The sequence below is a fragment of the Pangasianodon hypophthalmus genome, chromosome 30, assembly GCF_027358585.1.
Source record: "Pangasianodon hypophthalmus isolate fPanHyp1 chromosome 30, fPanHyp1.pri, whole genome shotgun sequence".
In the NCBI taxonomy this organism is placed as follows: domain Eukaryota; kingdom Metazoa; phylum Chordata; class Actinopteri; order Siluriformes; family Pangasiidae; genus Pangasianodon; species Pangasianodon hypophthalmus.
Genome location: NC_069739.1, coordinates 11361894 through 11387899, shown reverse-complemented (window position 1 = coordinate 11387899; position 26006 = coordinate 11361894). Strand labels below are relative to the sequence as shown.

The 26006-nt window shown below is 40.1% G+C and overlaps 1 protein-coding gene across 1 annotated transcript; it reads right to left on the bottom strand.

Moving 5' to 3' along the window:
* Positions 1-1262: 1262 nt before the first annotated feature.
* rab32a (RAB32a, member RAS oncogene family) lies at positions 1263-25785 on the bottom strand. Its single transcript, XM_026918118.3, has 3 exons — positions 25178-25785; positions 9505-9782; positions 1263-2419 (listed from the first exon to the last, which is right to left on the bottom strand). The coding sequence occupies exons 1-3, from the start codon at positions 25389-25391 to the stop codon at positions 2270-2272; spliced, it is 642 nt and encodes a 213-aa protein (XP_026773919.1). The 5' UTR covers positions 25392-25785; the 3' UTR covers positions 1263-2269.
* Positions 25786-26006: the final 221 nt, after the last annotated feature.

The following is a 26006-nucleotide window of genomic DNA, read 5'->3' as shown; positions in this document are numbered from 1 at the left end:
GAGCCAGAAGTATTTCCAGATCCTGCCAGGTATGCTTCACGGGTCACTTACATTATTGTGCTGCCGTAGGGCAAGACTCAAATGTTCCCAAACAATCTGGGAATTGATCGTGTCCATCATTCAACTCCACTGGGGCTTGGCAGAAGAAACAGCTCACCATCCTAGCCTGAAATACACAAGAGGTTAGGAAAGTTGACAGCGATTCAACAGATCATACACGTTATAAATTTATACATAGTGGTAAGTCAAATATTAGAACTACCATCACCACATCAACACTATATATGATGGCACAGTTTTCACAGTAATGAGGCTAACAAAAAATTCAAAGGATTAGAGCACTATACTCACCGTCTTGAATCCACTTCCTCAACTTCTTCATATGTGGAGAATAGCAGGGGACTTTTATAAACTACACTCATGAGATCACAGTCACAATTTTGCTATTAGCAGTCGGCAGGCAACCAAACTGGCAGTCTGGAGCGAAAGGACAACATTTTGTGAAAAATTGAAGATTGGTAGCATTGATGAGGATGAGGGGGGTGAAGGTGTGAAGATTATATGGCCGATACCTGGCCATGACACCCATATGCGCTAAAGGCAAATGGAGTTGGTCCCCATTTGATATAATAAGCTCCACTCTTCTAGGAAGGTTTTCCACTAGATGTTGGAGCGTGGCTGTGGGGATTTGTGTTCATTCAGCTACAAGAGCATTAGTGAGGTCAGACACTGATGTTGGGTAAGGAGTCAACAGTTCCAGTTCATCCCAAAGGTGTTCAGTGGGGTTGAGGTCAGGGCTCTGTGCAGGACACTCGAGTTCTTCCACTCCAACCTTCACACACCATGTCTTCATGGAGCTCGCTTTGTGCACAGGGGCATTGTCATGCTGGAACAGGTTTGTGCTCCAGTGAAGGGAAACTGTAAAGCTACAGCACACAAAGACGTTCTATACAATCGTGTGCTTCCAAATTTGTGGCAACAGTTTGAGGAAGAACCACATCTGGGTGTGATGGTCGGGTTTCCAGATGCTTTTGGCCATATAGTGTATGTTAAGACCATCATTGGTGGTCGATGTCCTTTGGATAGAATGCATATCAGTGAAAAAATTGGAAAGTGATTGATTTACACCAATTTTTTTTGTTTATATTCTGAATTTCTGGTGCACAGTCTTAAATTAATTAGAGACTAATAATGTGTGTGAGATTTTTAAAGACATACCCTGTGACACAGAGAGATTTATCAACAACTGACCAAAACATCATACTTTTTTATGTTAAAAGTTTTATTTTGCTTCAAAGTTGAATCCAGCATATTTAAAACAGTTTTAAAGTGTCACACTCCTCTACATATTTCTACACAACTGGAGGTATGGATACGTGCTCAAACACTTCGTACCGCTTCAAAAACCTGAATCACAAGCTGATGCACCCAGCAGGCTGCAGTCTCAGATTCCACATTTCCACTTAGTACCTAAACCTGTATCTCTGATAGACCTTGTACAAATCAATTCCTATGTTCCTCTGCATGTTTTCTTCACACTGTGCATAATGACCTTCTGTATGATGAGCTTCTTACGAGTGATCTCCAGAGACACGACCGATGGACAGAAAAATGAGAAAGAAAATGGGAGGGAAAATAACTGTATAATAACTAAATAGGAATCTTTTTTTCAGTTTTGTTTTAGATACAGATTCCTGATAGAGCTCTTTTTTCTTTTTTTTTTTTAAACATATCAACATGCTATCACTTTTACGTTTGTACATATAACAAATGAGAATTCTTTTTCTTTCAGATTAAAATGACTTCTGTTGAAAATGAACTTTTCACTCTTTGCAAGAAAAAAAAAAAAAAAAAATCAGTCTTAATTTGTATATAACAAACATGTACTTGGTACAGCCTCCTATGACACCCATAGGGTTGCACTTATCTCAACAAGATGACATATCCCAAACCACCTGACACTACTGAAGGCAACAAATATAAACATCTTATATGAGCAATGTTGAGCCAGAGAGAGACATGGGGAGATTGACAGAGAAAGAGATGAATGGTCACTATACTAGGCATAATCTCCATGGCTATGGTTTCACCCGTGGAGAGCCAAGACTCGTACGCCAAGACGTGCTTGTGCCATTGGATTCAGAATGGCATGATGGATGAAGATGAATGGAAGGAAGTGGAGGACATGATGGTGGGGCTTCTGGGTCTCAGTCTGTAGCCAACAACCCCTCCTTTGTGGCAGGTGAATGGAGAGATTGAGGCCTAGACGCTAGCAGCACCCTGACTTGCTCTCCGCAGGCATGGCCTCTTGATGCAGCTTGATGCGGTCGCCGTTGCTCTCTTCGTACGGAACGCCTTTGTCGTTGAGCAGAATGTGCTCCACCAGGAACCGGGCTGCCTCGTCGACATTTATGTCATCCTGCAGTGGGGCAGAACGTGAAAATACGGAGATAAGGAACAATTACTGTGTGGGGCGTTAACTAATTATGCTAGCTGAAAAGAAGTGTGATGGAATTATGTACAATACATGTGAAGCTAAATTCCATAAACAACCTGAAAATACTGCTATCAGACTTTTTACGTCAGAGTTGTCCCATTTTATCTGCAAAGGGAATGTTTTTGATTGGTTGGAAAGAGATGCCAGCTCTTTTTCTGTACGCTTTTTTTTCTTCTTACGCTTTACGTAACGTAAATCTTGCAGGTTGTGTTCGTCATGTTTTGCATCGACAATTTCACATACGGTATATCGTATTTTCTCCTCTTCTACAGAGCCCCTGAAGGGACTTTTGGAAAATAAAAATAAAACAAACACACTAAAAAGAATTGGAAAAATAAAAAAATAAAAAAATAGAGTGCATGTGAAAGTTTGTTGATTTCACATGATTTTTTTTTTCTTAAAGAAAGCGGGAAAGTAAGTGTCAAACGTGATGGTAAGAGTCGAGTGATCATGCAATTATTACCTTACAAAAAAATGACACCATCTCCTTTTCTTTCAGGAAAAAAAAAAATCTATTATAGAGAATTATCATTAATCTATAACATTTTTTTCTTAAAAGTATACAAGAAAGCGAGCAATGTGCATGCAATAGTAAGTGGTGAGTGAGCATGTCCCTTTCTTTCAGAAAAAAAAAAAAAAACTTGTGAAAACAGAAAATTGCGCAAAACAATTTGGTGTTTTCATAAGATTTTTTTTTTTTTCCTGAAAAATAGGACATGGTGTAATGTTTTTCAGGTAATTATCGTGTGTGGACAACTTAGCATTGCGTGCATTCTCATTCTCTTAAAAAAAATAAATAAATCACATGAAGAAGACAAATTTTCACATGCCTCATGACAATATCTCATGACAACTACAATTCTTTTGCGTGCACATGAGATAATTTTCCATTTGCACAAAAAAATAATAATTTGAAAAGAAAAAGAAAATGGTCTGATGGGTTTCCAGCACCTAGTATCGGATACACACCAGGTACTTACTTGTTTTCTTTAAGGAAAAAAAAAAATCTCATGAAAACAACACATTTTTGCATGTGCACAAGATTTTTTTTTTTTTAAATATGTATGGGTTTTTTTGTTTGTTTTTTTTTGCAGAGGTCCCTTCAGGAGCTCCTTAAATTTTCCATAACTTATGTTAAGAGAGGAGAGATTATACAGATATTGGACAGCTTCTTATAATTCTTATGTCTCAGATAATCTCTATGGCAGCGCTGAAATAAAGCACACACGAAACTACAAGAAACTGTCCTAATAACGTGTCTTATATTTGGTGGGACACATTTGACTATCACGCTATTTCTCGAATAATACAAAAAGAAACGTTCTCATTCCACAATCCAGCTCCTGGAAGAAAATCCGCCTCGCAGCACGTTCTCCAAGTGCAGAGCAATGGGATCGGTTTCCTCTAAATGCTTTTCTAAATGAGACCCGACATCAGCTAACATTAGCGCGTTGCTTGGATAGCATGGATGGAAAGAAAAGTGAGGGAGGAACGGATAAATGAATAGAATACTCTGATACACACACACACACACACACACACACACACACACTGAGTGATCTATTGTGCATCTTTCCACATCCTATACCAGTTGAAGAGTAAATCGGAAAACCGACACTGATATCAAGGAGCTCATTAAAGCTCCGAGTCCTTGAGCGCCATGTATTATACAAGGAAAAAAAAAAAAAAAAGATTTGTTTTAAAAACACTGTAAGCCACACACTCTCTCCTCCCTCTTACAGCGCATCATCCCCCAGCACAGGGTGAACATGTGATATGAATTAAAGGTATAAGAAATCACAGGGTTAGCATAAATCCGAACCTTTGATTTATTTATTTTTTTTCCAGCTCGGAGGGAGCGAGCGGAATGTACCCGCTATCGTCATAAGATCATGAATATTGATAAGCCTCATATCAGATTGAAGAGTCCCCTCAAGGCCTAAGCTGGATCAAGGCAGCATTGCCTATAGATGCTCTAGCCTAGATAAATGAGCTGGAGTGTAGAGTTGAGGGGAGAATCCTGACGGCAAAGCAGCGACTGAGCTACTTTGACGCACCAAGGTCAAAGGTTTTTAGCTCACGCACCACTCACTCGGCGCTCTCTCTCTCTCCTCTCCTGGATTAATGGTCTTTTTTCTTCGTTTCCATCTACACTTGGACTGACCAGCAGTGCACCATGTGACCTCTTGTTTCCTTGGAGCATTACCCAAGGATGGATTACTAAGGAAGTTACCATGGAGACAAGCCCACATCGTCACAATTACTGTGGCTCCTAACAGAACATGATGTCCCAGTCAGCGTGGGCACTTAGAATACCACACACGGCGTGGACATGGGGGAGAAAGTTAGTCGTCCACACAACTTGTCAGGAATCAAACCTGATCGCACAACCTCAGGAGGAAGAAAAAAACAAAAACAGATCTAGGGGTTTCTCAATGTTTCCAACTGCACTAAATATTACACCGAGAATGCTTCTTCAGTATTTACGCCACCACTGTACAGATTATTTTTCTCAGAAATGTGTCCAGTGTTAACATGTATTCGGAAATTAACCTGCCTATATACAGCTACCGTATATGCACACACCAAGGCTGCAATCAATAAACCCTAAGAAACAAATTCTGCCTTTTTTTTTTTTCCCACCATTTCAAACCTGATTCTCAAGCTGCAGCTGCACTGTATACGTTTCGCCGTCCTTTTTATTCTGCCTGTTTAGCTCGCCGCTGCAATTCCCCTCCAGTAATCGAGAAAAACGAGGCTGAGTGAGCAAAACAAACAAAACAAAATAAGCCAGCTGAGGTTTCTGGAGAGAGCTCGAGAGAGAAAACGGAGAGAAAGAGATGGGGGGGGGCGATGTGGAGTGTGTAGGACAGCCTTCCGCTAGGACACATGAGGCTTCATAGAACACAAGGAGGTCCTGATAAATGAGGAATGACACATCTGTATACACAGACACACACACACACACACACACACACACGACAGGTGCTGGAGCTTCCCGCCAGACATCAGTGTGACTGAATCCCTAATGGATAGATTTAGCTCACGAGCATGTGCTTATGCAGACTGGGTGATGAGACACCTTCTGTCAAACAGCTACACACAGTCACAGGCATGGACGCCTGCAAACACACAAACACACTCAAACAGTCACATGCTCAAACAGCCATGCTAAGTCACGTGACGCCACACTAGGACTTCTGATCCGTGTGCAACGTGTTAAACAGGTGCGCTTGGTATGCTGGTAGTAAAAACCTCAGCAGCTTCAGTATATATGGGGAATTAGGTGATCAGAACAACACAAACTAGGAGCATATCAGGAGTCAGGCATAGATCTGTGAGAGCAACGAGGAGACACACACACACACACACACACACACACACTCGCGCTCTCTCTCAATCTCGCACACGCACTCTCACGCACACTCTCACTCTCACACGCGCTGTCTCACACTCTGTCTCACGCACACACTCACACGCACACATGCTCTGTCTCACACACCCTGTCTCACTCGCACTCATGCACACATCCGCGCATTCTCACGTGCACTCGCGCACACTCTCACTCTCACACGCGCTGTCTCACACTCTGTCTCACGCACACACTCACACGCACACATGCTCTGTCTCACACACCCTGTCTCACTCGCACTCATGCACACATCCGCGCATTCTCACGTGCACTCGCGCACACTCTCACTCTCACACGCGCTGTCTCACACTCTGTCTCACGCACACACTCACACGCACACATGCTCTGTCTCACACACCCTGTCTCACTCGCACTCATGCACACATCCGCGCATTCTCACGTGCACTCGCGCACACTCTCACTCTCACACGCGCTGTCTCACACTCTGTCTCACGCACACACTCACACGCACACATGCTCTGTCTCACACACCCTGTCTCACTCGCACTCATGCACACATCCGCGCATTCTCACGTGCACTCGCGCACACTCTCACTCTCACACGCGCTGTCTCACACTCTGTCTCACGCACACACTCACACGCACACATGCTCTGTCTCACACACCCTGTCTCACTCGCACTCATGCACACATCCGCGCATTCTCACGTGCACTCGCGCACACTCTCACTCTCACACGCGCTGTCTCACACTCTGTCTCACGCACACACTCACACGCACACATGCTCTGTCTCACACACCCTGTCTCACTCGCACTCATGCACACATCCGCGCATTCTCACGTGCACTCGCGCACACTCTCACTCTCACACGCGCTGTCTCACACTCTCACACTCATGCGTGCACTTGAACTCAGTCACGCACACGTTCGCTCTCACACGCTCTGTCTCACGCGCGCGCGTACTAACACGCATTCTCGCGCACTCTCGCTCACAGGCACTCACACATGCATGCGCTCTCGCACACGCACACACATGCGCTCTCACACAGGCACGCACACACGCGCACTCACTCATGCACACTCACACACACACACGCATGCTCACACCATGCTCACTCCCATGCAGTCACTCACATACACACTGTCCCTCACGCACACACACTCACATGCACACTCTCGCTCACACTCACACGCCCGGACTCACAGACTCACGCACTCACTCACTCCCATACACACTGTCTCTCACTCACACAAATGCACACACACTCACACGCATAAACGCTCTCTCACTCACACGCTCTCTCTCTCTCGTTCACGCTTGCTCACACTCTTACGCACACTCACGCACACACGCTCTCTCATACTCACTCACTCGCAGACGCACTCTTGCGCACGCACACGCGCTTGCTCACACTCTCGTCCTTCCCGCTGTCAACCAGCCAGACACCCAGCATGCTGTATGTGTGTGTGTGTGTGTTAAACAGACAGAGAGGTTTACACTAGCAGAATTTCTCATAAACACTAGTTTGCTTGACAAAGCCGTTACAACTGAAATAAATCCTCTGCAAAATCTGCACTGTATCTGTAAACATTATGGAATGTTAACTTTTATTATCATTTAAAAAATCAGTTAAATCAAATTTATTCCAGCTGCAGACACGAGAATGAAAAGCTCCACTGTTTCAGCTCACAATGTTTGCCAGATAAAGTCTCTAAACCAGTGTCACGTCACATAAAACTCATATGTTTTACATAATTATTTCTTTCAGCGTATCACCTATAGGGCTGAGCGATATGATGATGTGATATAATATCAATATCGTAATAAATTAGGTCACAATACACTTTTCTGAAAAATTAGGATTGATATCGTTATATCTTTTCCTTTTATATCCTTTTTAATATCTTTTTAGATGTTTAAATTTGTTTTCTCCTTTCAATATTAAATATTATTTATGTTCCTATATTTTTTTAATATAAAAAAATAAAAATACATTTATTTTTGTAGACATTAAATAAACTACCGATCAAGCCTTTTTTTTTTTTTTTTTAAAAACACTACTGTCTTGCTGGCAGTTTATTAGTAAACCTATATATCATGATGCATATCGTATCACAAACACAATAACGCTGATAAGAACAAACATCGTACAATTCGTGTATCATCTGTTCAAGCCATAGCTGTTTTAAAATAAAAGAACAACCAAATGGAAAACTTTTATTCGACAAAACAAACAAGGATTGTTTCGTATAAAACAGGCATTCGCATCCTGAAATCCCTGCTTCTTTCTCATTTTCCAGTTTTACATTCTTTACAGTAAAATGGGAAATACAAACACAGCAATCGAAAAAAAGTCAAAAGGTCACCAGCAGGGGGAGACGAATGGATCTGAACAGGGAAGACACAGAAAAATAGCTACAAGATGTCAAAAGATGGCATGGTTGGAGATGTGGGGTTTTTTTTGTCCTTTTTTCCAGGTCAAAACTATCGAAATACACCCAAGATTTAATGTACGCTGGGCTAATATAACAAAAACACCATATTCAGAATCAAGATTGTCCACTAAAATAATTTTTTAAATCATTTTTTTGTTAATGTATAGCCAAGGCGATAAACAGTTAACTCAGAAAACAAGTCGTTTTTAGTCTTCCTTTTATTTATTTATTCATTTTCATAACGGATATGGATTGAATGGATGATGCACAGATTCTGTTCACTTTCAAAATGTTTTAATAATTTAAAAAAAAAAAAAAAAAAAAAAAACTAACTTAAAGAAAAAAGCTATTCCATAGCATTCTTGGTTAGTAACGTCAACAAGAAGTTTGATTAAAAAGTCAAAGGACAAAAGTATGAATGTGTTCAGGACGAATAATCACTCATCATAAAACAGATAAAGATTATGGACTGAATGTGAATGATACGGTAACTACGGACAAAACGTCTCCGATATTGAGCTCGAGTCCGTTCTGACTGATTTATACAATTTAGACAATTATGATGAACAGAAAAAAATATCTAAATGGTATCTCTGTGATGAACAAGTTACAAACTTAGACGCTTCTTTCTTCTTTTTTTTTTTTTTTAGCAGATCATTAGCCATCCATGATGTGGAAGAATGGCTTCATTGAAAATGACCACACAAGTCCTGTTTTAGTCTAATTCTAAAAAATATGTTGGGAATTTCAAACATGGGGTCAAGAACGGCTGATTTCACACAGCTTTGATCTGCTTAGCGTGGATCATTCTTGTAGTAGGTGAAGGGTCTTTCACATTTGACCAGTGCACTGCACAGTTTTTAGTTTAGGTCTCTTCCATCATACAACAGCTACCAAAGTGCTTCCTCCGGCACACGTGAAGCTAGCTACATGCTCATGCTGCATCACAGGGCAGCGTAACACACTCTGAGGAAAGCGCTATCTGCCCTGTTCCGCATACATGAGTTCATAGCGAGCTCCGGACCAATGGGTGTCCGTTTTTTCTTTTGCGCCACTCAGAAGCCTGAAGTACACGGTGTACCATTTTCTTTGCAATAACGTTGTGAACTGGTTCATGATCCACATATGCTACGCCAGAATGCTTCATCAACAAAAATGCTAAACCACTCAAGTCTAGATTGTGCTTATGATGTGTTACCTTGGCTGATGTCTCAAACCAGCCCAGGAAGCCGGCCTCCTTGCAAAAGTTGTCCATAATGGAGGCGTTATTAGAGCCGTCTTTCTTCTGGTCGCATTTATTAGCCAGCAGGACGGAGGGGATGGGGTTGCCATTCGCTAGTTTCACCTTGCTGTCCAAGTCGTGCTTCCACTTTGACACCGCTTCGAACGTGGAGCTTCTGGTCACGTCGAACACCACAAACGCTCCCACTGCCTCCTTGTAGTACACTCTGGTCATGTTCCCAAAGCGCTCCTGACCTAAATACAACAAAGACACATATTACATGTGCTATTATACAGATTTGAGTTCTGAAGACTTCAGTCTTCATACTCAAAACAGAAGGCGTTTTCGCATTGTATGGGCCCATATGGATCAGATTTCAGCTCCACTAATTTTCTCATTTCACCGAGATCCTTGCAGCGCCGCAAGGCTGGCGTGTAGCCTAATTCCAAACGACGGCTCGTCTCTTCCATTTTAAACTGGCAACGTGCAGCCTAGTATTACATTACACTGGAACTGGCATCTAATGAAATTAAGCAGGAAAAAAAACTAAAGGAAGAAAAGAACAAAAAAGGGACAATAACTGACAAATAACTGGCAGAAATGTGATAAAAAAAAAAAAAAGCTGTGTTTTTAGACAGATATTTTTGACCTAAATAAAGAACTCAGATTCCAGCTCACATTTCATCCAGTAAGAGATGAGAACAAGCAAAGCTCAGTCCAAAATCCAGCGGCTTCTCAGCAGTGGTTGTTATCAAAACACTCCTTGCTCCCCACACATACAGTAGATACACACACACACACACACACACCACAGTGAATTTCTCAAGTGACTTGAAATCCCAGAAAATCAAGTATGCGTGATGTGATACCAAGATGAGACAGACCAGGGATGATGAATAAGGTGTAAGAATGGAATAAGTAAAAGATTCACTCAATGCCTGCTGTAAGGCTGCGATAACAAGGCAGCTCTGTGACCGGCAAGAAATGAAACTGAACTTCATCTTCATCGTCATTTACCGCACAGCAGCCTTAATGCAGAGAGCAAGTGAGCAGGAGGGAAAGAGAATGGTGTGTTCCATACAGAAAACACTACAATGTGCAAAGAAGAAGAGCAAGCATAGATCGAGGTTGGAAACCACTCCTGGTGTCCTAGAAGTCCAAGAACGTGTGTATGTTTATGTCTTTAAGTTACATTTACTACATAATAAATCTAATGTTCAGTTATATTATATATATCCAGACCCGCCAAGCATTAGACGTTTTGCGAAAAAGCTCCAAAATTTAACACTGAAGTATGTTAGTAACTCAAGTCATCACTCAAAAACGGCAAAAGAGTAGCCGTTGTCTCCCCAATAAGACAGCAGACATACTAATCTGGCCATAATTATTAATTGTATATATATTATTAATATTATAGATGTATGTATATTATATTATAGATATATTAATGATCATTAATAAGGAATTCAATCTATCAAAGTATGCTCGACTTAGCTAGCATTAGACAAGTACACTTTATATTCAACATCAGTTAACCGTATTTATTAGGAATCCTGCTGAAAAGAAAGAAAAATGGACAAATATTTCGACCTGACATTAGACATTAGACTACCGATTTGTGAAAGGGTTATAATTGTACTGTTATGTTGTTTATTTTTAACTGTTTGCTCGAGAACCACCTATAAATCTCCCGTCCAGCTGAGCTTGTGCGACTGCCACTGCCAACAAGCAGCTCCCGACTGCACAGCTGGTAATATTACTACACTCTCCCCTACTCTCCTTAAACCTGAAAGGGTGGAAATGCTGTTTTTAGGCTATTGGTTCTGGATGATTAAACAGTTTATCACCATTTTTAAAACTGTAAATCGCAAGCAGGGAAAAATCAGTATAGCACAAGCCTAATTCACATGCATATGTGCAATATATTAATGAGCGTATAATTTTATACTACCACAGACAGAACTCTATTTCACTTTCTTAAGCAAAGAAAGTCAGGAGAAGGCAAAGTCATATTTTTTTTGTAAACTTCAATGTTTCAGATGCACTTTTTATTTATTTGCTCACAGTAATGTTTTCCTCTAGCTGATATTTAGCTAGAAGAAACCATTCTCAGCGTCCCGGGAAACACAAAAGTGAGGCGTGTCTCGGTCATGAACAATTATGGCCTTAAACTTAAATAATTTTGCGTGCTACAAGCTCGAGTGAGGAGCAGTATTAAGTCCAGCTACGCTGTCTGAAAGTTTGAAGCAACTATAATATTTAACCTTGAGTGTGTGTTCAGGTTATCCTTTAAACCGGCAACACGATTGCTTTACGCATTACATTCCTGTAGGGACACAATATAAAATAAATATTATCATGGCCTTTCCAGTCACCTGCTGCAACTCTCAACAGTAGATAAAGTATTTTTCACACCTGCCTAAGCTTCAAGTTTTCATCATGCAAAGAAAATCGGATGTGCTGCATCAAGCATAAGCAGCAGAATAATGGGGGGGGGGACCATAATGTTAAATTAAACCAAAGATATGAATATATTCATGCAGCAATTTATTAGACTTCTATCAGATGCTTATTGGAATGACTATATTTATATATCATCGTATTAGTCTTTTATTTAATTTATTTCTTTTGAACTGTCTCTTGCTTTTACATGTTATATCATGTTGCAGGTGACAGCAAAGAAATAAATACGATCTGCTTCATCAGTCGGCATTTTCTATCTCCTTTTTTTTTTTTTTTTTTTGGGTTTAAAGGCAAATGTTTGTGTTTAAAGACTGTGATCTAGACACTGCTGAAAAACTTCCACTCATGAAAAATCCCACGCCTTGTAGAAGTGAACTTGGTAACGTCAATATCCTGGATGAATCCTTAAGCACCGGCGTAAGTTGACCTTGATGATGTGGAACTTTCTCGACATAAACAAATTTAAACTATAGTCAAAGACCTATACAACCAAAGGAACACCATCTGAGGAGAAAAAAAAAGAGAGTTACTCCAATAAATGCCTGTTGGAACTTCTATGTAATTACTTTAAGGTCTCAGACAGTGCCTTGAAAAGGTATTCAACCTCCTTAAAAGTCATCAGATTCATATGGATTACAAATGACACTTACACAGAGTATTTTTATTGCAAACGAATATGCTTTTAAAGTAAAGTTTCAGGTCAAAATTCATTATTTGTCAGCAGATCTTTTAAAAAAAAATTAGAAAGAGAAAAACCATCAGTCGTCAATTATGCGGAGCTTCTGAAATGGTTGTCTGGTGCACCTTCACTCCATTCTCAGCCACTGTACTCTGTAACTCCTTCAGAGCGACTGTTGGCCTCACTGTGGCTTCCCTCACCTGTCACTGTCCTGTTTTTGAGGGACGGTGTTGTCTAAGTGGTGCTTGGGTGCTGTGATGCAGCTTGCACTTCCTCACTATTGATCCAACAGTGCTCACTGGGATGTCCAACCTCTTAGATAGAATTTTACACCCTGTTCCTAAGTTATGAAGTTCTGGTACCTTCTTATCTTTCATTTCACAGATGAAAGGCCAATTACAGGTCAATTGTGTCCTTGTTAAGACAATATCTTTCATCTGGCGCTTCTACAACTCAACTCGGGGGTGTTGAATACTTCTGCAAGCGGCATTTTTCTGTTTTTGACTTTCTTTGAAATACTTGCTGAGCAATAATTAATTTTGACTGAAAAGTCACTGTGAGAGAACATTAGTTTGCAGTACAAACCCTGACAAGAAGAATATGTGTATTTAATAATAATATTAATAATAATAATAATAATGAATACTTAATAACTTCCGGGGGGAGTTGGGGTGTGATGGTGGTTGAATACTTTTGCAAGCCAATGTAAATTTATTTATTTATTTATTATTATTATTATTTTTTAAAAAGGTGAATACAAAAGTATACCACATATGATGTGCATTAATTCAGACCATTAATTCTCCTGCATCAAGAGCAACAAGCAGTATCAAAAGTTTTCAACAGATCTAAAATTGGTGTAGAAATATAGTAAAAGGTACAATATCCTGATTATAGTATATCAAATTTCCTGGTTATACAGTTAAAAAAAAAAAAAATTAACAACGCCGGCGTGTGGATCCAAGTAGTAGTGATAGTAAAGCTTTAATTGTGGTTTTTAGATCTTCATCTCTCTGATATCACCAGCGCTTCAGTTTCAGGTTATGATAACATCTATATTCAGAGGTGGAATTTCTAGACACAACTTTGCATCTGATCAAAGTTATAAAAGAACACAGGCTTCCTTTATATGACTTTTTTATGCTGCGGCTCCAATATCGCTGAGATCTAAGGTCCTGATGGCCCATTTAATCATTGTGCAGGCTGTGGGATAGAACCACTGTTTAATGGAGTTCATTAGAGGAGAACTGAGGGACGCGAATCTGACACAGGGGAAATAATCACACCTTTCATTATGCATGCTTGGCTTTTTGATTCCTGATCTTCACCTCTCTCTCTCTCACACACACACACACACACACAAACACACACACACAGAGGCAAGAAGTCTATCTCTCACTTTCTCTCACTAAAACAACATAATGCAGCAATATGTATCAATGTCGAAAAATAATGCTGGATCTCTATGCACACGCACGCACACGCACACACACACACATGCCCAACGGTTTCCGTTTCATTATCCGCACTCTCTCAGCTGCATACTTTACATGCCAAAAGCTCTGCAGGTCTCTCGGCAGCTAATTGCTCTTAATTGCCAGGCTAAATTTACTCCTTTTAACCTCAGGTGAACGCCCAGGGCGGCTGACACACAAGAAAAGAACTCCTGGTTTTCATCTCCTTTTCCACGATTTCCGCCTGGAGTCTCGTTAAAGCGAGCTCTGCATTATTAGGCTCAAAACGGGAGTCGAGCAGCTGCTCATTCTTCTGTGTCTTTCGGAGTAATTCCTATGCACTATGTCCAAAAGGGGTGTCAAAAAATTGCATTAGACAAGCATTAAAGGAGGTTAGTACATTAGAGACTACAGGAAATTTTATATATATATATATATATATATATATATATATATATATATATATATATATATATATATATATATATATATATATATATATATATATCTTAAATTATGCACATATACATGAACCACTCAAGAATTACTCATAGGTTTTGAACAACCAAACATTCATCTTCATAATATTTAGAATATATCCATGCATAATAGATATCAAAATGAATTACAGATTACATATACGTGTGTGTGTTACAGTAATGTAAACTGCTGTTAAGCAAAATGAATAAGGATTATTCATTATTTATCAAAGATCTGATTCATGTATTGATTTATTTCTTTATGGAAAATTTCTTGAATATTGTTACTTTAATAAGAGGTGTACATTCAAGTTATCGACATCATTTTTAATATCACTTTTCACTGTGCTTTTAAACCCGAGCCTTTTCTACAGCCACTGTTTACCTGTTTAACTCATAGAAAGCTCAAAAGTAAGCTTCGGCACCATCATGGGTTTATAGTTTTATGCTATACGATTAAATGACATTAGGGTTATATGCTATTTATTAAATGTTTTGCCATTTAAAGTCCTAGTACGTAGATATATAGATATAGTGCAAAACATTAGAGAGGTTTGTGTGATGCTAAACCTGATATAATATACAGCATTAGTGTTATATTACACCAGTTTCAATGCAGAAAAAAAAAATGAGATGAAACCCTGCTCGCACACCAGCTCAATTTACTGCTCAGACTGAGCTGAGAACTAGAAGCTACTCAGTGCGTCTACACACAATCCACTGTTATGTTCTCTCAAAAGCCTTTACAAATCTGCTTTTCAAAAGGAAACTTAAGGTACAGTCACACCAGGAAAAAGAAAAATTTGGTCCCCCACTACGTCGTCTGCCAGGTTTTACTGTAGTAATAGCAAGTAGTTTAAAAATAATAAGAAATCTAACATTAAGGTGTACAGTTATTATACATATATATTACTTTCTAAATACATGTTACTGCTGTTTTATACCTAGGGTTCTTATTAACAGTATAAGCTTTTTTCCTCTTGCCATCTAGCCATTTGCTGTCTTCTTTTTTCTTTAACATCAAAAAAATCATGATCTTAGCTGCTAGGAGTGGAACCTGATGTGGTCTTCTGCTGTAGTAGACCGTCCGCCTCAAGGCTCGCATTCTGAGATGCTTTTCTGCTCACCACGGTTGTAAAGAGTGGTTATTTGAGTTACCGTCCACTTCCTGTTAGCTCGAACATTCAGCTCTGTGCAAACTGTTGTGTGGGAAAATCCCAGGAAATCAGCAGTTTCTGAAATAATCAAACCAGCCCATCTGGTCCCAACAACCATGCCACGGTTAAAGTCACAGCGATCAGACTTTTTCTTCATTCTGATGCTTGATGTGAACATGCACTGAAGCTCTTGACCGGTATCTGCATCACTTTGCATGAATGAGCAGGTGTCCTTATTAAAGCGGCCATTGAATGTACATTTACTCTCATTTCCTGGAGATTTTGACATTTAACTTGGTTATTTTTAGACGATTGATTGTAGGTTTCATGAGAATCACCCCCAGCTCCCGTGCCACAGTCTCTCAACAAGAAGAGAACTAGCAGATGAATGAGAATTCCACCCTGGTTTAATCTGTTACCAGCGCTTGCAGGAACAGAAGCAATTTGTTACTGAGCGGAGGGAAAGAAAAGAACTGAGAAGGAATTTGGTTGAAAGGAAAGGTATGGCAACATTAAGGTGCAAATAGCAAGTTTGAATAGAAACACACACACACACACACACACACACACACAGCTACTATGGAAACTTATGACGCAAGAGTTTTGCAATATCTGCATACTATGCTCTCTTTCGCTTCGAGCCTTACAATAAAATGAAGAAGCAACAACTCTGACAGGCAGTAAGGAGGTACAATTTGCAATGCAGTCGACTTCTGATTGCACCACACCAAGCTTACTAAAATAATCCTGTAAATTCACTGAAATCACTCAGCTCTGCTTTCCACCCACGTCACTGTTTGAACAGTTCAGTCTTAACATAAGTGCGTCCCAGAGGGGCCAAATGGAAACATTTGTAAGTGATCCACTTTTGTTCGTGTGATTTAATAGAAGGCGGGTGACTGAAAACAGCTCATCATAATAGCATATAATCGCTGGTCTCTGAGCCATAATTCCTCAACTATTCTTTTATTCAATACGCAGCATTTCAGGGCTTTGAAAAGATTTGCGGACTGAGCTCTGTTTGCTGAGGATCACAATGAGGAGTGTGTATTGGATACCTATTTCTGGGTTAATCTCAATAAATGCTACTGATCAATAGCGTGGGCCGTCTTTGCTGCTCTTAGAGTGAGTCAGAGTGTGAAAAGAGGTCTTTTGTGTCTCCCATGGGCTCATGATGTCAAGGATCAATTGTCATTCATCACTGATCCATACCTTCTTCAATAACACAAACCCTGAGTCACTAGTGCCTGCTAATAGCAGCCATTAAATTTGAAATTTAAAAAAAAAAAAAAAAAAAAAAAAAAAAACTCTAAAATATAGTAGCAAATGCTTCGATTTCTACTCTGTTAAACTGACTTTCAGCAACTACATTATTTTATCTCCAGGTCAAGCTAACACAAAACCCCTTTGCAACAATATACCAATAAAAAAAAAACAAACATTCCCGACATAAGATGACTTCCTGCATTTCATGGCCAAAAAAAAAACAGTCATGACAGCAATGGAGAACATGGTAGAGGGGAAAACGAAGAAGCAAAAGAAATAACGAGAACGAAAGCCAAAGAACAAGGGAAAGTCTTCGCCCATAGCCATGGCAACCACAAGTTTTTCTTTGCACGGTCCTAATCGTGGTTATGATCTCGTGGGTGTGTTGTCATAGAAACAGGCCAAGCCAGACAAGCCAGCTGCAAGTATCCCCCCAGTATGCAACAAAACAGCATTGCACTTCAGACACTGACCAGCCCCAGTGTCCCTCATCTCACTGACAACGCCATTAATGAAAGCAGCACGGAGACAGGGACGAGGCAAGCTGTCTGCACAGGGCACATCCCTCAAGGGGCTTGTCATTTAACTAGCTCTAAAAACACCAGACAGATTTTAGAGAAATTTCTTACCGAACATGAACCGACAAGCCATTTGTACTGATTAGCTAAAGACGGAAATAGCTGTTATAATTCACAAAGTGCCATTCTGCATTCTGGCATATAAATGAATTATTGGACATAAACAGATATTGTAGACGTTGTGACAAAAAAAAATAGACTTTTATTTGGCTGTGGAAATTACAGCAAAGCCCACAGTTTCATTTCAAATGTAATAAAGTGATAAGACAAAACATAGATCTTTATTCAAATTTGCATCAACTAAAGGTTTGTTTGGGAATAAAGGTTAAATGGGTCAAAGTGAATGGTTCCCAGGTCAGATACTTACATCATCAGTATTTACAGCTACACTAAGTCACCATATACAGTTGCTAAATATTCAGCAGGACCAAGGTCATGTTTAAAAAAAAAAAAAAAAGTGCTAGAAGTCACAAACACCTTCATATCAGGATCCACAATCTCTTTAGTCCTAGACTGGTCAAGACTGAGGTTACTGAGACCTGGACTTCTTGAAGTCAGCCCTTTCACTCCATTTCCTGTCCTCCGTTTTGAGATTAAGAGAGCGGTAAAGGCATTATCATCTCTCTTAAATTGAGAGAACAAGGATCAGGATTTCTCTGGAGCTCCAGGGTTGTAATCTGCTCATCTCTCTCAGGCAGCCCAAGAGGAGTATAGCTATTCTGGGCTACAGTGGGAGGACAAAGCCCTGGTTTCACTCAGGCTCCAACTCACACATCTTCAGTGAAAGTCTCGATTACAGTCTTTCTAGTCAGGGTCATTATAATCATTAGATCGAGAGAGAGAGAGAGAGAGCAAGAGAGAGAGAGAGAGAGGAGAGAGTAAAAAAAAAAACACTTTCAAGTTCTTCCACCAAAGTGCCAATTACTTGCTTGATTAACAGGGTTAATAGAGGGCGTATAGTTCTGCACTGTTCTACACTGATCTCTTCTGTTTAAGTTAATCCTGGTTTAGACGGAGAGCAGCCAGCTGAAATTATGCAAAAGCATCTTAGAAAACTGCACAATTCACATAAACTTCACATGCATACAGTAGTTTGGGTTAGCACTGGGTTATTATAGGGCCTTTCGCACCGCTTTAGTTCCAGAACTAAATGTACAGTACTAAAGTACTGGGCGATTTTGCGTGAACTATTTCCCAGTACCGTTTAAAGGGTTGCATTCGCACCGACAATGGGCACTAGGAAGTGACGTAAACCGGTCGACAACGACGTCATTTGTGCGCGGCGTTCAACGACGGAAACAAAGAAGAACAACGTAAACAACCGGAGGATGGAGGACGCTGTGATCGGAGCTGTGTTTTTGTTGTGTCTCGCGTCCATCTATCGCTGTTCTCCATACTTGCGACACTACAGTATGTTTACACTGCGTTTTAAATCATGGCGGGTGACGGCGTTTTCGTATACGTTTGGCCAATCAACGTCTACTTACGTCACAGATAGTACCAGTTGTGCTGGTTAGACCCTGCTCCCGAGTAGGAGCTAATTTGGTTCTCGAAAAAGGCAGTCGGTACTAAAATCACACCCAGTTCCAGAGGTGCGAAAACGCCAAAAAGTGGGTAGTTCCACAATTAGTTCAGGTACTATGAAAAGGTTCCTGCGGTGCAAAAGGCCTTACTGAGACAGAGTTCCAGTTGACTAAAGGAATTGTGGGTAATATGTAAGGTCACTGCTCTCTATAGCTCATTTCAGTATCAGCAGCTCTAAAACCTGAACTAGACACCACCAATTAATTCACCACAATACACATACATCATTTCTTCACCCCAAAATCACTCCATTTATAAACAGACCTAACCGAAACCAAAGGCAAACTCAAAATCTCATCCATCCACAGTTTTCTGTTGATCCCCAACTTTCCCCCGATCTCTTTATTTCTCTTTCCTCTAACCAAAAAAGCAAGATCTAAAGAAATATCTTGATAGAGAAAGATCCAGGTTCAGGCCAGGCAAGGAAGAGGACATGAGGACAATTTGCGCAGTCTTTGTGTTTCCTTTAAAGAGGCAGAACTCTCAGTCCTAGAGAGATTTTCCAGAACACATTTCCCATCATTCAACCCACTGGCTTTTGCAGAATTCATCCAAGTTCTCAAAAGCACTTGCCATTGAAGCTAATGATGTGGCATGGCTGCAATTTCAGCAGCCCTCAACAACCTGAGGCCGTCACATGAAAGTCTCCTTCTGCGTCACCTTCTCAGTGAACGGGACGGAAAGGAATGACCAAAGCTGCATCTGTGTATGAACATTGAGATCTCATGCTCCGAGAGAATCACTTGGAATCTGATGTGCTACTATCACATCTTTTCATCAAAGAATGACAGCTTCTCAACCGGGGTGCAAAAAGCCATGGGCTAGAAGGCCTGCGTTTAGCTCCAGGCATATTGATGTGATAGTGAGAGGAAGGGAATACAACACTCACAGACAAGCATCTGTGACACTGCAACATTAGAAAACATGGTCCCTGGGGGTTTCACATGACATCAGCAGTGGTCACCAACCCCAAAACCATTAATCAAGCTACATTTGCAGTACACAGGCATTGTGGTGTCTTTTGAAAAGCATGGAAGCGGGGCTATTGTTGAATCTTGCAGGGGGTAATGCTGTCAGTGAATACTGTAAAAAGAATACATACTGACATTGCCTGTTGCCAATAGTTTGCGCTGCTGGCAATGACTATACTGAAGCTACTGTTAGCTGAATAATCATAAGCTTCTGTGATGGCAAGCTAGGACCAAGAAGGGTAAGGTGATGAGACCATCAAGGTCACGATCTAAAAGATAATACATATTTTTTTAAAAAATGTCTGCAAAGGACCCCTCAACTAGTCAGCAAGCAACTACCAGTTGCTAACTAGTTAACCTAGACTGGTAGCTAAGTGGCTAAGAGAATTAGGCCACATTTGAATCATAATAAAGATGGTCATTACAGCTGATTCTACATCTGACTGTGTGAGAGACTAAAGAAAAAGATATGAAGTGTATTGTTTTCATTGTTTCAGGAACATGGAATGGCATCTATATTTTGTCAGAGCCAATTCCTTCCCACCCACCAGCTTGCTCTCCATTAGCACATGACAGGGGGTCATGGGGGCCTCTCCCTTTGACAAATAGGCAAGTACGTATGCTTAAGGTACTAATATTGATGAGTTCATGACTGGGAAAAACTGTGGCCATTACTAGAGATGTGCATCTTGATTGGGTTACCGCAGGACACAAATACAAAGGTGGTGAGGGGTTTTTACGGGAAAGCTTGCGGGAAAAAGAACAGTCACACTGAGTAACACGGGAGCATGCTGGATGTTACACTGTGTGACACTTTTACCACATTCATTCATTTATCTTCAGTATTGCGTTTATCCTGGTCGAGGATGGTGTGATGGAAGGATTAGTCAAGAGTTCCTGCAGGAATGGGCAAGATTGGTCACGAGTGTCTGCAGAAGCGGGTGGGATTGGTGAGGAGCATCTGTAGGAGCAGGTAGGATTAGTCAAGTTTGTCTGCACAAGTGGACAGGGATTGGTCAAGAATATCTGCAGGAGCATGTGGGATTGGTCACGAGCGTCTGCAGGAGCAGGTGGGATTGGTCAAGAGTGTCTGTAGGAGCAGGCAAGATTGGCCAAGAGCGCCTGCGGGACTGAGCAGGTTTGGTTGAAAATGTCTGCAGGAGTGGGCATGACTGGTCGGAATTCCTTCAGGAGCAGGCAGAAGTGGGAGCGCTCTATCCATTACCGTCCAAGTGGTAATTCCAAGTTGGAATTATAGGAGCTTTCTGAGCTCCCCGATTTCTCCTATCAAACCTAAAACTAAGGCAACTGGCATCCAAAGAAATAAAGTTTGATTTCAGTTTACAATGAATTACAACTGATAATTTCTCTTAAATTTAGAAGGTGTGCTATGGTTTAACGCAAATACAGCTGTAACGTAATACTGGCTACTGCTTAAAAAAAAAAAAAAAGAAGAAGATCTCAATGCCAACAGCGGAGATGGGAATGCCTCCACCGCCAACAACTCTAGCCCGTCTTGTTAGTAACTTGTATGCCTGAAATAGCCTTAAAATATACTTTAAACCGAAACCGCTATTGAGGAAAACTATTTCAGCGTTTGACATCGCTGTGACCGTGACCCTGTTTTGATCAAATCCAAAATCTAGTTACTTCATCTGTTGGTTTCGATGATAAGTCTAAATAAATCCTACAAACATTCAACGACTCGTTCTTGAGATATCTCTCTAACAAGAATCTCAGACGGACAAACAGACTGAAGAACGACTCGAAAATAAAAACGTAAACGATAGGCACAATTTTTTCACGTGTTATTTTGTTACAATTTTTCACAATAACAACATGAGAACATGTTTACGTCTGAATCATTTGTCCATCCTCCCAAATTCTTACACATGATGTGAATACAATCGTAGTCCAAAACTTGACTATCTTGAGTGACGAAAGTCCAACAGACTACAAGAAACTGCTGATCTAATTTTTATCAAAATATATGAAAAGTTAGCTTTTTAATATATAAAAAGTTCACTACTAATATAAGAACACTACCACCAACACTAACAGGCTGCCATTTAAAAACAGTTGCCAGGGCATAATGGGCATAAATCACAGGATTCACCTGCGAATGACAGTTTAACAGTTTTCCACGATAAACCAATATATGATAATGAAGTCTCGAACCACCGAATAACCGATATTTTCTTTATAAGAGCAGTCTGGAAGTGAAATGACTAGCAGGAGCCACTACCCAGATGGTGCATTTTAATAACTAAAGTGACCACTTTCAGGAAGCAAGCATGAACACTCTAACTTCCCTCCTCGCAGCGTATCACTGACAGGTCAGGAGTTACGATGTAAAATTCCCCTTCACAATTGACTCACACATTTGCTCAACACACTATGTATAAGCAATCAAGGAAAAAAATAATTTTTTTAAACAGTTTCTGTAAGTCACATGTTCTTATTTATTTTCTCAGTCGGATTATGTGCACACATTAAAGGATGAAAATATGTGTTGTGCGAATTTCCATTAGTATCAAAGGCAGTATATAAATGTCTATCAGAAAGTAACTCTGTAGATTTTGAATAAAATGCCTGGAAATCCCCTAGTGCTCTGGAATGAAAAACAAATTAATGCAAAACCCAATTCCCTTGGCTTGCCACTAAAACCAAACACATGCCCATAACGTCTCGCCTAGTAGCAGTTCACAGAAATCACAACCTCTTCTGCGGCTTTTGCAGTACAGACTGTCAGCTTCATAGGTTAAACTACGATTCTGAGAGAACATTCCATGGATTTATGACGCACATTATCATGAGTAGGCAAGCACAAAGAGCTATAAAACTGAGCATGTGAGAGCAATTTCCGAGGTTATGGAAACGCCTGGTGCACAAAAAACATTTTTCCATGCGCCACTGCAGAGAAATAAAAAAAAAAAAAAAAAAAATAATAAAAAAAAACACCTTGGATTGAGAGGTACTGATCCTGAGAACACAATTGCTGATAACACTAGTACACAGTATGAAGATGTGAAACCTGTCTGGGTTTCTCACTCAAGTTTTACTGACATTATGACACCTAACACTATATTACCAATAGAAGATGTAGATTTGGCCTAATTAAAATTCAGACTTAGATTTTGGTTCGATATACCTCACTCAAATATTCCTATGCATTCATAATTATCATAAATACAAGGATGTAGTCTATAGCTCTATTCTGATGGGATTAAACATACACCCGGTCCTGGGGCAATTTCCTATTTTTCAGGTGTGATTTTCTTTCCATCCGGATCAGCCATGTTGGTGTTTTTCTCCGTCCTCCTCTGAGAAACTTACAGGCCGAACTTCCTATTGTTTTTCACCAAAACTCAGCGGTTGTCTGATCATTTTAGTGCCAGATACACACGTCGTGATGTTCTACGCCAATGTCACTTCACACGTCGTGAGTTTCTACATTGATGTCGCTTCGCATTGGGAAAAAAACGATGTCTGACTGCTGCTCCTTGCCGTATTTAATCTCGTACCATGCGCATCAGTGACCCTCCCCCAGATATTAAACACTTCCTGAACTGCAAATTGAAAAATGGACACTATAGAAGAGGTACTCAAACAATGCAAGGTATTCAATTCAGTATGTCGTGTGTTTTTTACGTCGCAGCTTCACATTTATTCACTAATCGGAAATATATGCAATGGCAGTATTGCAGATATTAAAAAAAAAGAGTAAAAAAAATTGGCGAAATTTTCTCCTTTCTAGCTCTATCATTTCTAACTTTTCTGAGAAATTGTGTATTTTTTTAAACATATTTTTTATTTAAATAATTACAAACTGTGCAAGCAGATTTGATCAAGTTTTCTACTGTTTTCTCTTTGTTACAGATTTTTTAAAATAACTTTTTAAAGTATACTCAGTGTACTTTTTTTTTTTTTTTTTTTTAAAGGTTTATCCTCATATGCCTCCTTTTTGCTTTTATTTATTTAGCTTTATTAGGAAACCTGCTGTATATATCGTGATGCATATTGTGTATGTAGAAATGTCTAGAAATATCATGATGTAATATTCTTTGTCATATCGTCCACCTCTAGGTGCTGGACAACTGATTTTTTTTTCGCTTCCCCTTAGCTACTGGAGGAAATAAACTTAATATAGTTTACATTTCTCTCTCTCTCTCACACACACACACACACACACACACACACAAATACACAATAATCAGTGCAGCAGACTTGTGACCTGTTTTTTTTTTCTTTTCAAGTGTAGTTTTTTTTATTCCCTGTAAAAATATTTCACTTCCTCTTTTGTGCCCTTCTGGTTTCTAACAGTCAAATCTGAAAAAAACCTTAGTGTGTGTGTGTGTGTGTGTCTCTCTCTCTCTCTCTCTCTCTCTCTCTCACACACACACACACACACACACACACACACACACACACACATTGGGGTGAATTGAGTATATCCACAGCTCTTACTGTAACTACCATACTAAACAGTGTAGCTTGTAATAGTGTCCTAATCTGCCAGACTCTCCAGTACGGAAGTATGAAAGTTTCCCTTGAGATGGGCGGAGACTCGCATAACGTGACTCACGTCGAGCTGGCAATTATGTTCACCAACATGACCTCAATACAGACCGCTGCTGCTTTGGGTCTTTTTAGGTTTCTCAGACGTGTCGAAGAAGTAAAGAAGATGTGAATGCAGGGAATTCTGACATTTCGGCTATTTAACTTGGAGCGCGTGAATATCAACACACCCTACACAGGTGGGGAAAAAAAAAACCTGCACACCTGCAAACCTGCAGCAGCTCGCGCCGATACCTGGTGTAAACAAAAACAAAACTAAACAAAACACAGGACATAAAACAAAAACAAAACATAAAACAAAACACATGACAAAACAAAAACAGAACGCAAGACAAAACATAAAACATGAAACAAAAACAACACACAAGACACAAGACAAAACATAAAACATAAAACAAAAACACCAAACAAAAACACCAAACAAAACCACGACGCCTTACCTGCGATGTCCCATAACTGCAGCCGCACTAACGTTTTGCTGTCCCAGTTGAGGACTTTGAGGGCGAAGTCAACACCAATTGTTGCTCTGTAGTGCTGGGAGAAAAGCTGATGGACATACCGTTTAATGATGCTGGTTTTCCCCACACCTAACTCCCCAATCACCAAAACTTTAAACAAATACTCCTTACACTCCGACACGGAGCCTCCAGCCATCCTGCTACTGGTACTGGTACTGCTACTGGTACTGGTACTGCTACTGCTACTGGTAGTGTTACTGGTACTGTCACTGTTAAGACAAAATGCTGTGCAGCTGAAAGGAGAACAATTCAACAAAACAAGAGCTTCCCGTTTCTCCACCTCACAAAGTTCAGTATGTAGAAGTGAGTTCACACTGACTCTCACACTGACTCAGTGACTTAATAAAACCATTAAAAAATACAAAAAAAAAAATCTCCTCTCCTCTCTTTTCTTCTCCTCTCTTTTCTTCTCCTCTCCTCCTTCACCACAAACCACCTGATAAGTCACAGGACCCGGAAAATATCTGGCACGAGGAAATCCTTGTGGCTCAATCCAAAATACATGCGTCCTCACTGCACCAGTGAACTAGCTAGGTCATGATAGAGAGACTTCTACACCCTATGAAGTGCACTTGGTGTCTTACAAAGATGTGTTTAGGATTTCGGATCTGTATTTTTTAATCTGTAGGGATTTCTGCGCGAGGGAATTTGAATTTCACTTCACTGTGTCATGTGTCATTCGAGTTGCACTTTGATATGTATGTATGTATTTATTTATTTATTTATTTATTTATCAATAGGAAGTATGTGC

What these genes read in the sequence shown, in the direction of transcription:
- rab32a (XM_026918118.3), bottom strand. Translation starts at nt 25,391, where the DNA reads ATGGCTGGAGGCTCCGTGTCGGAGTGTAAGGAGTATTTGTTTAAAGTT. An exon ending in GCAGTTATGGGACATCGCAG is followed by an intron (nt 9,783 to 25,177) that starts GTAAGGCGTCGT and finishes TGTTGTATTTAG; the next exon opens with GTCAGGAGCGCTTTGGGAAC. An exon ending in GGTTTGAGACATCAGCCAAG is followed by an intron (nt 2,420 to 9,504) that starts GTAACACATCAT and finishes GCCCCACTGCAG; the next exon opens with GATGACATAAATGTCGACGA.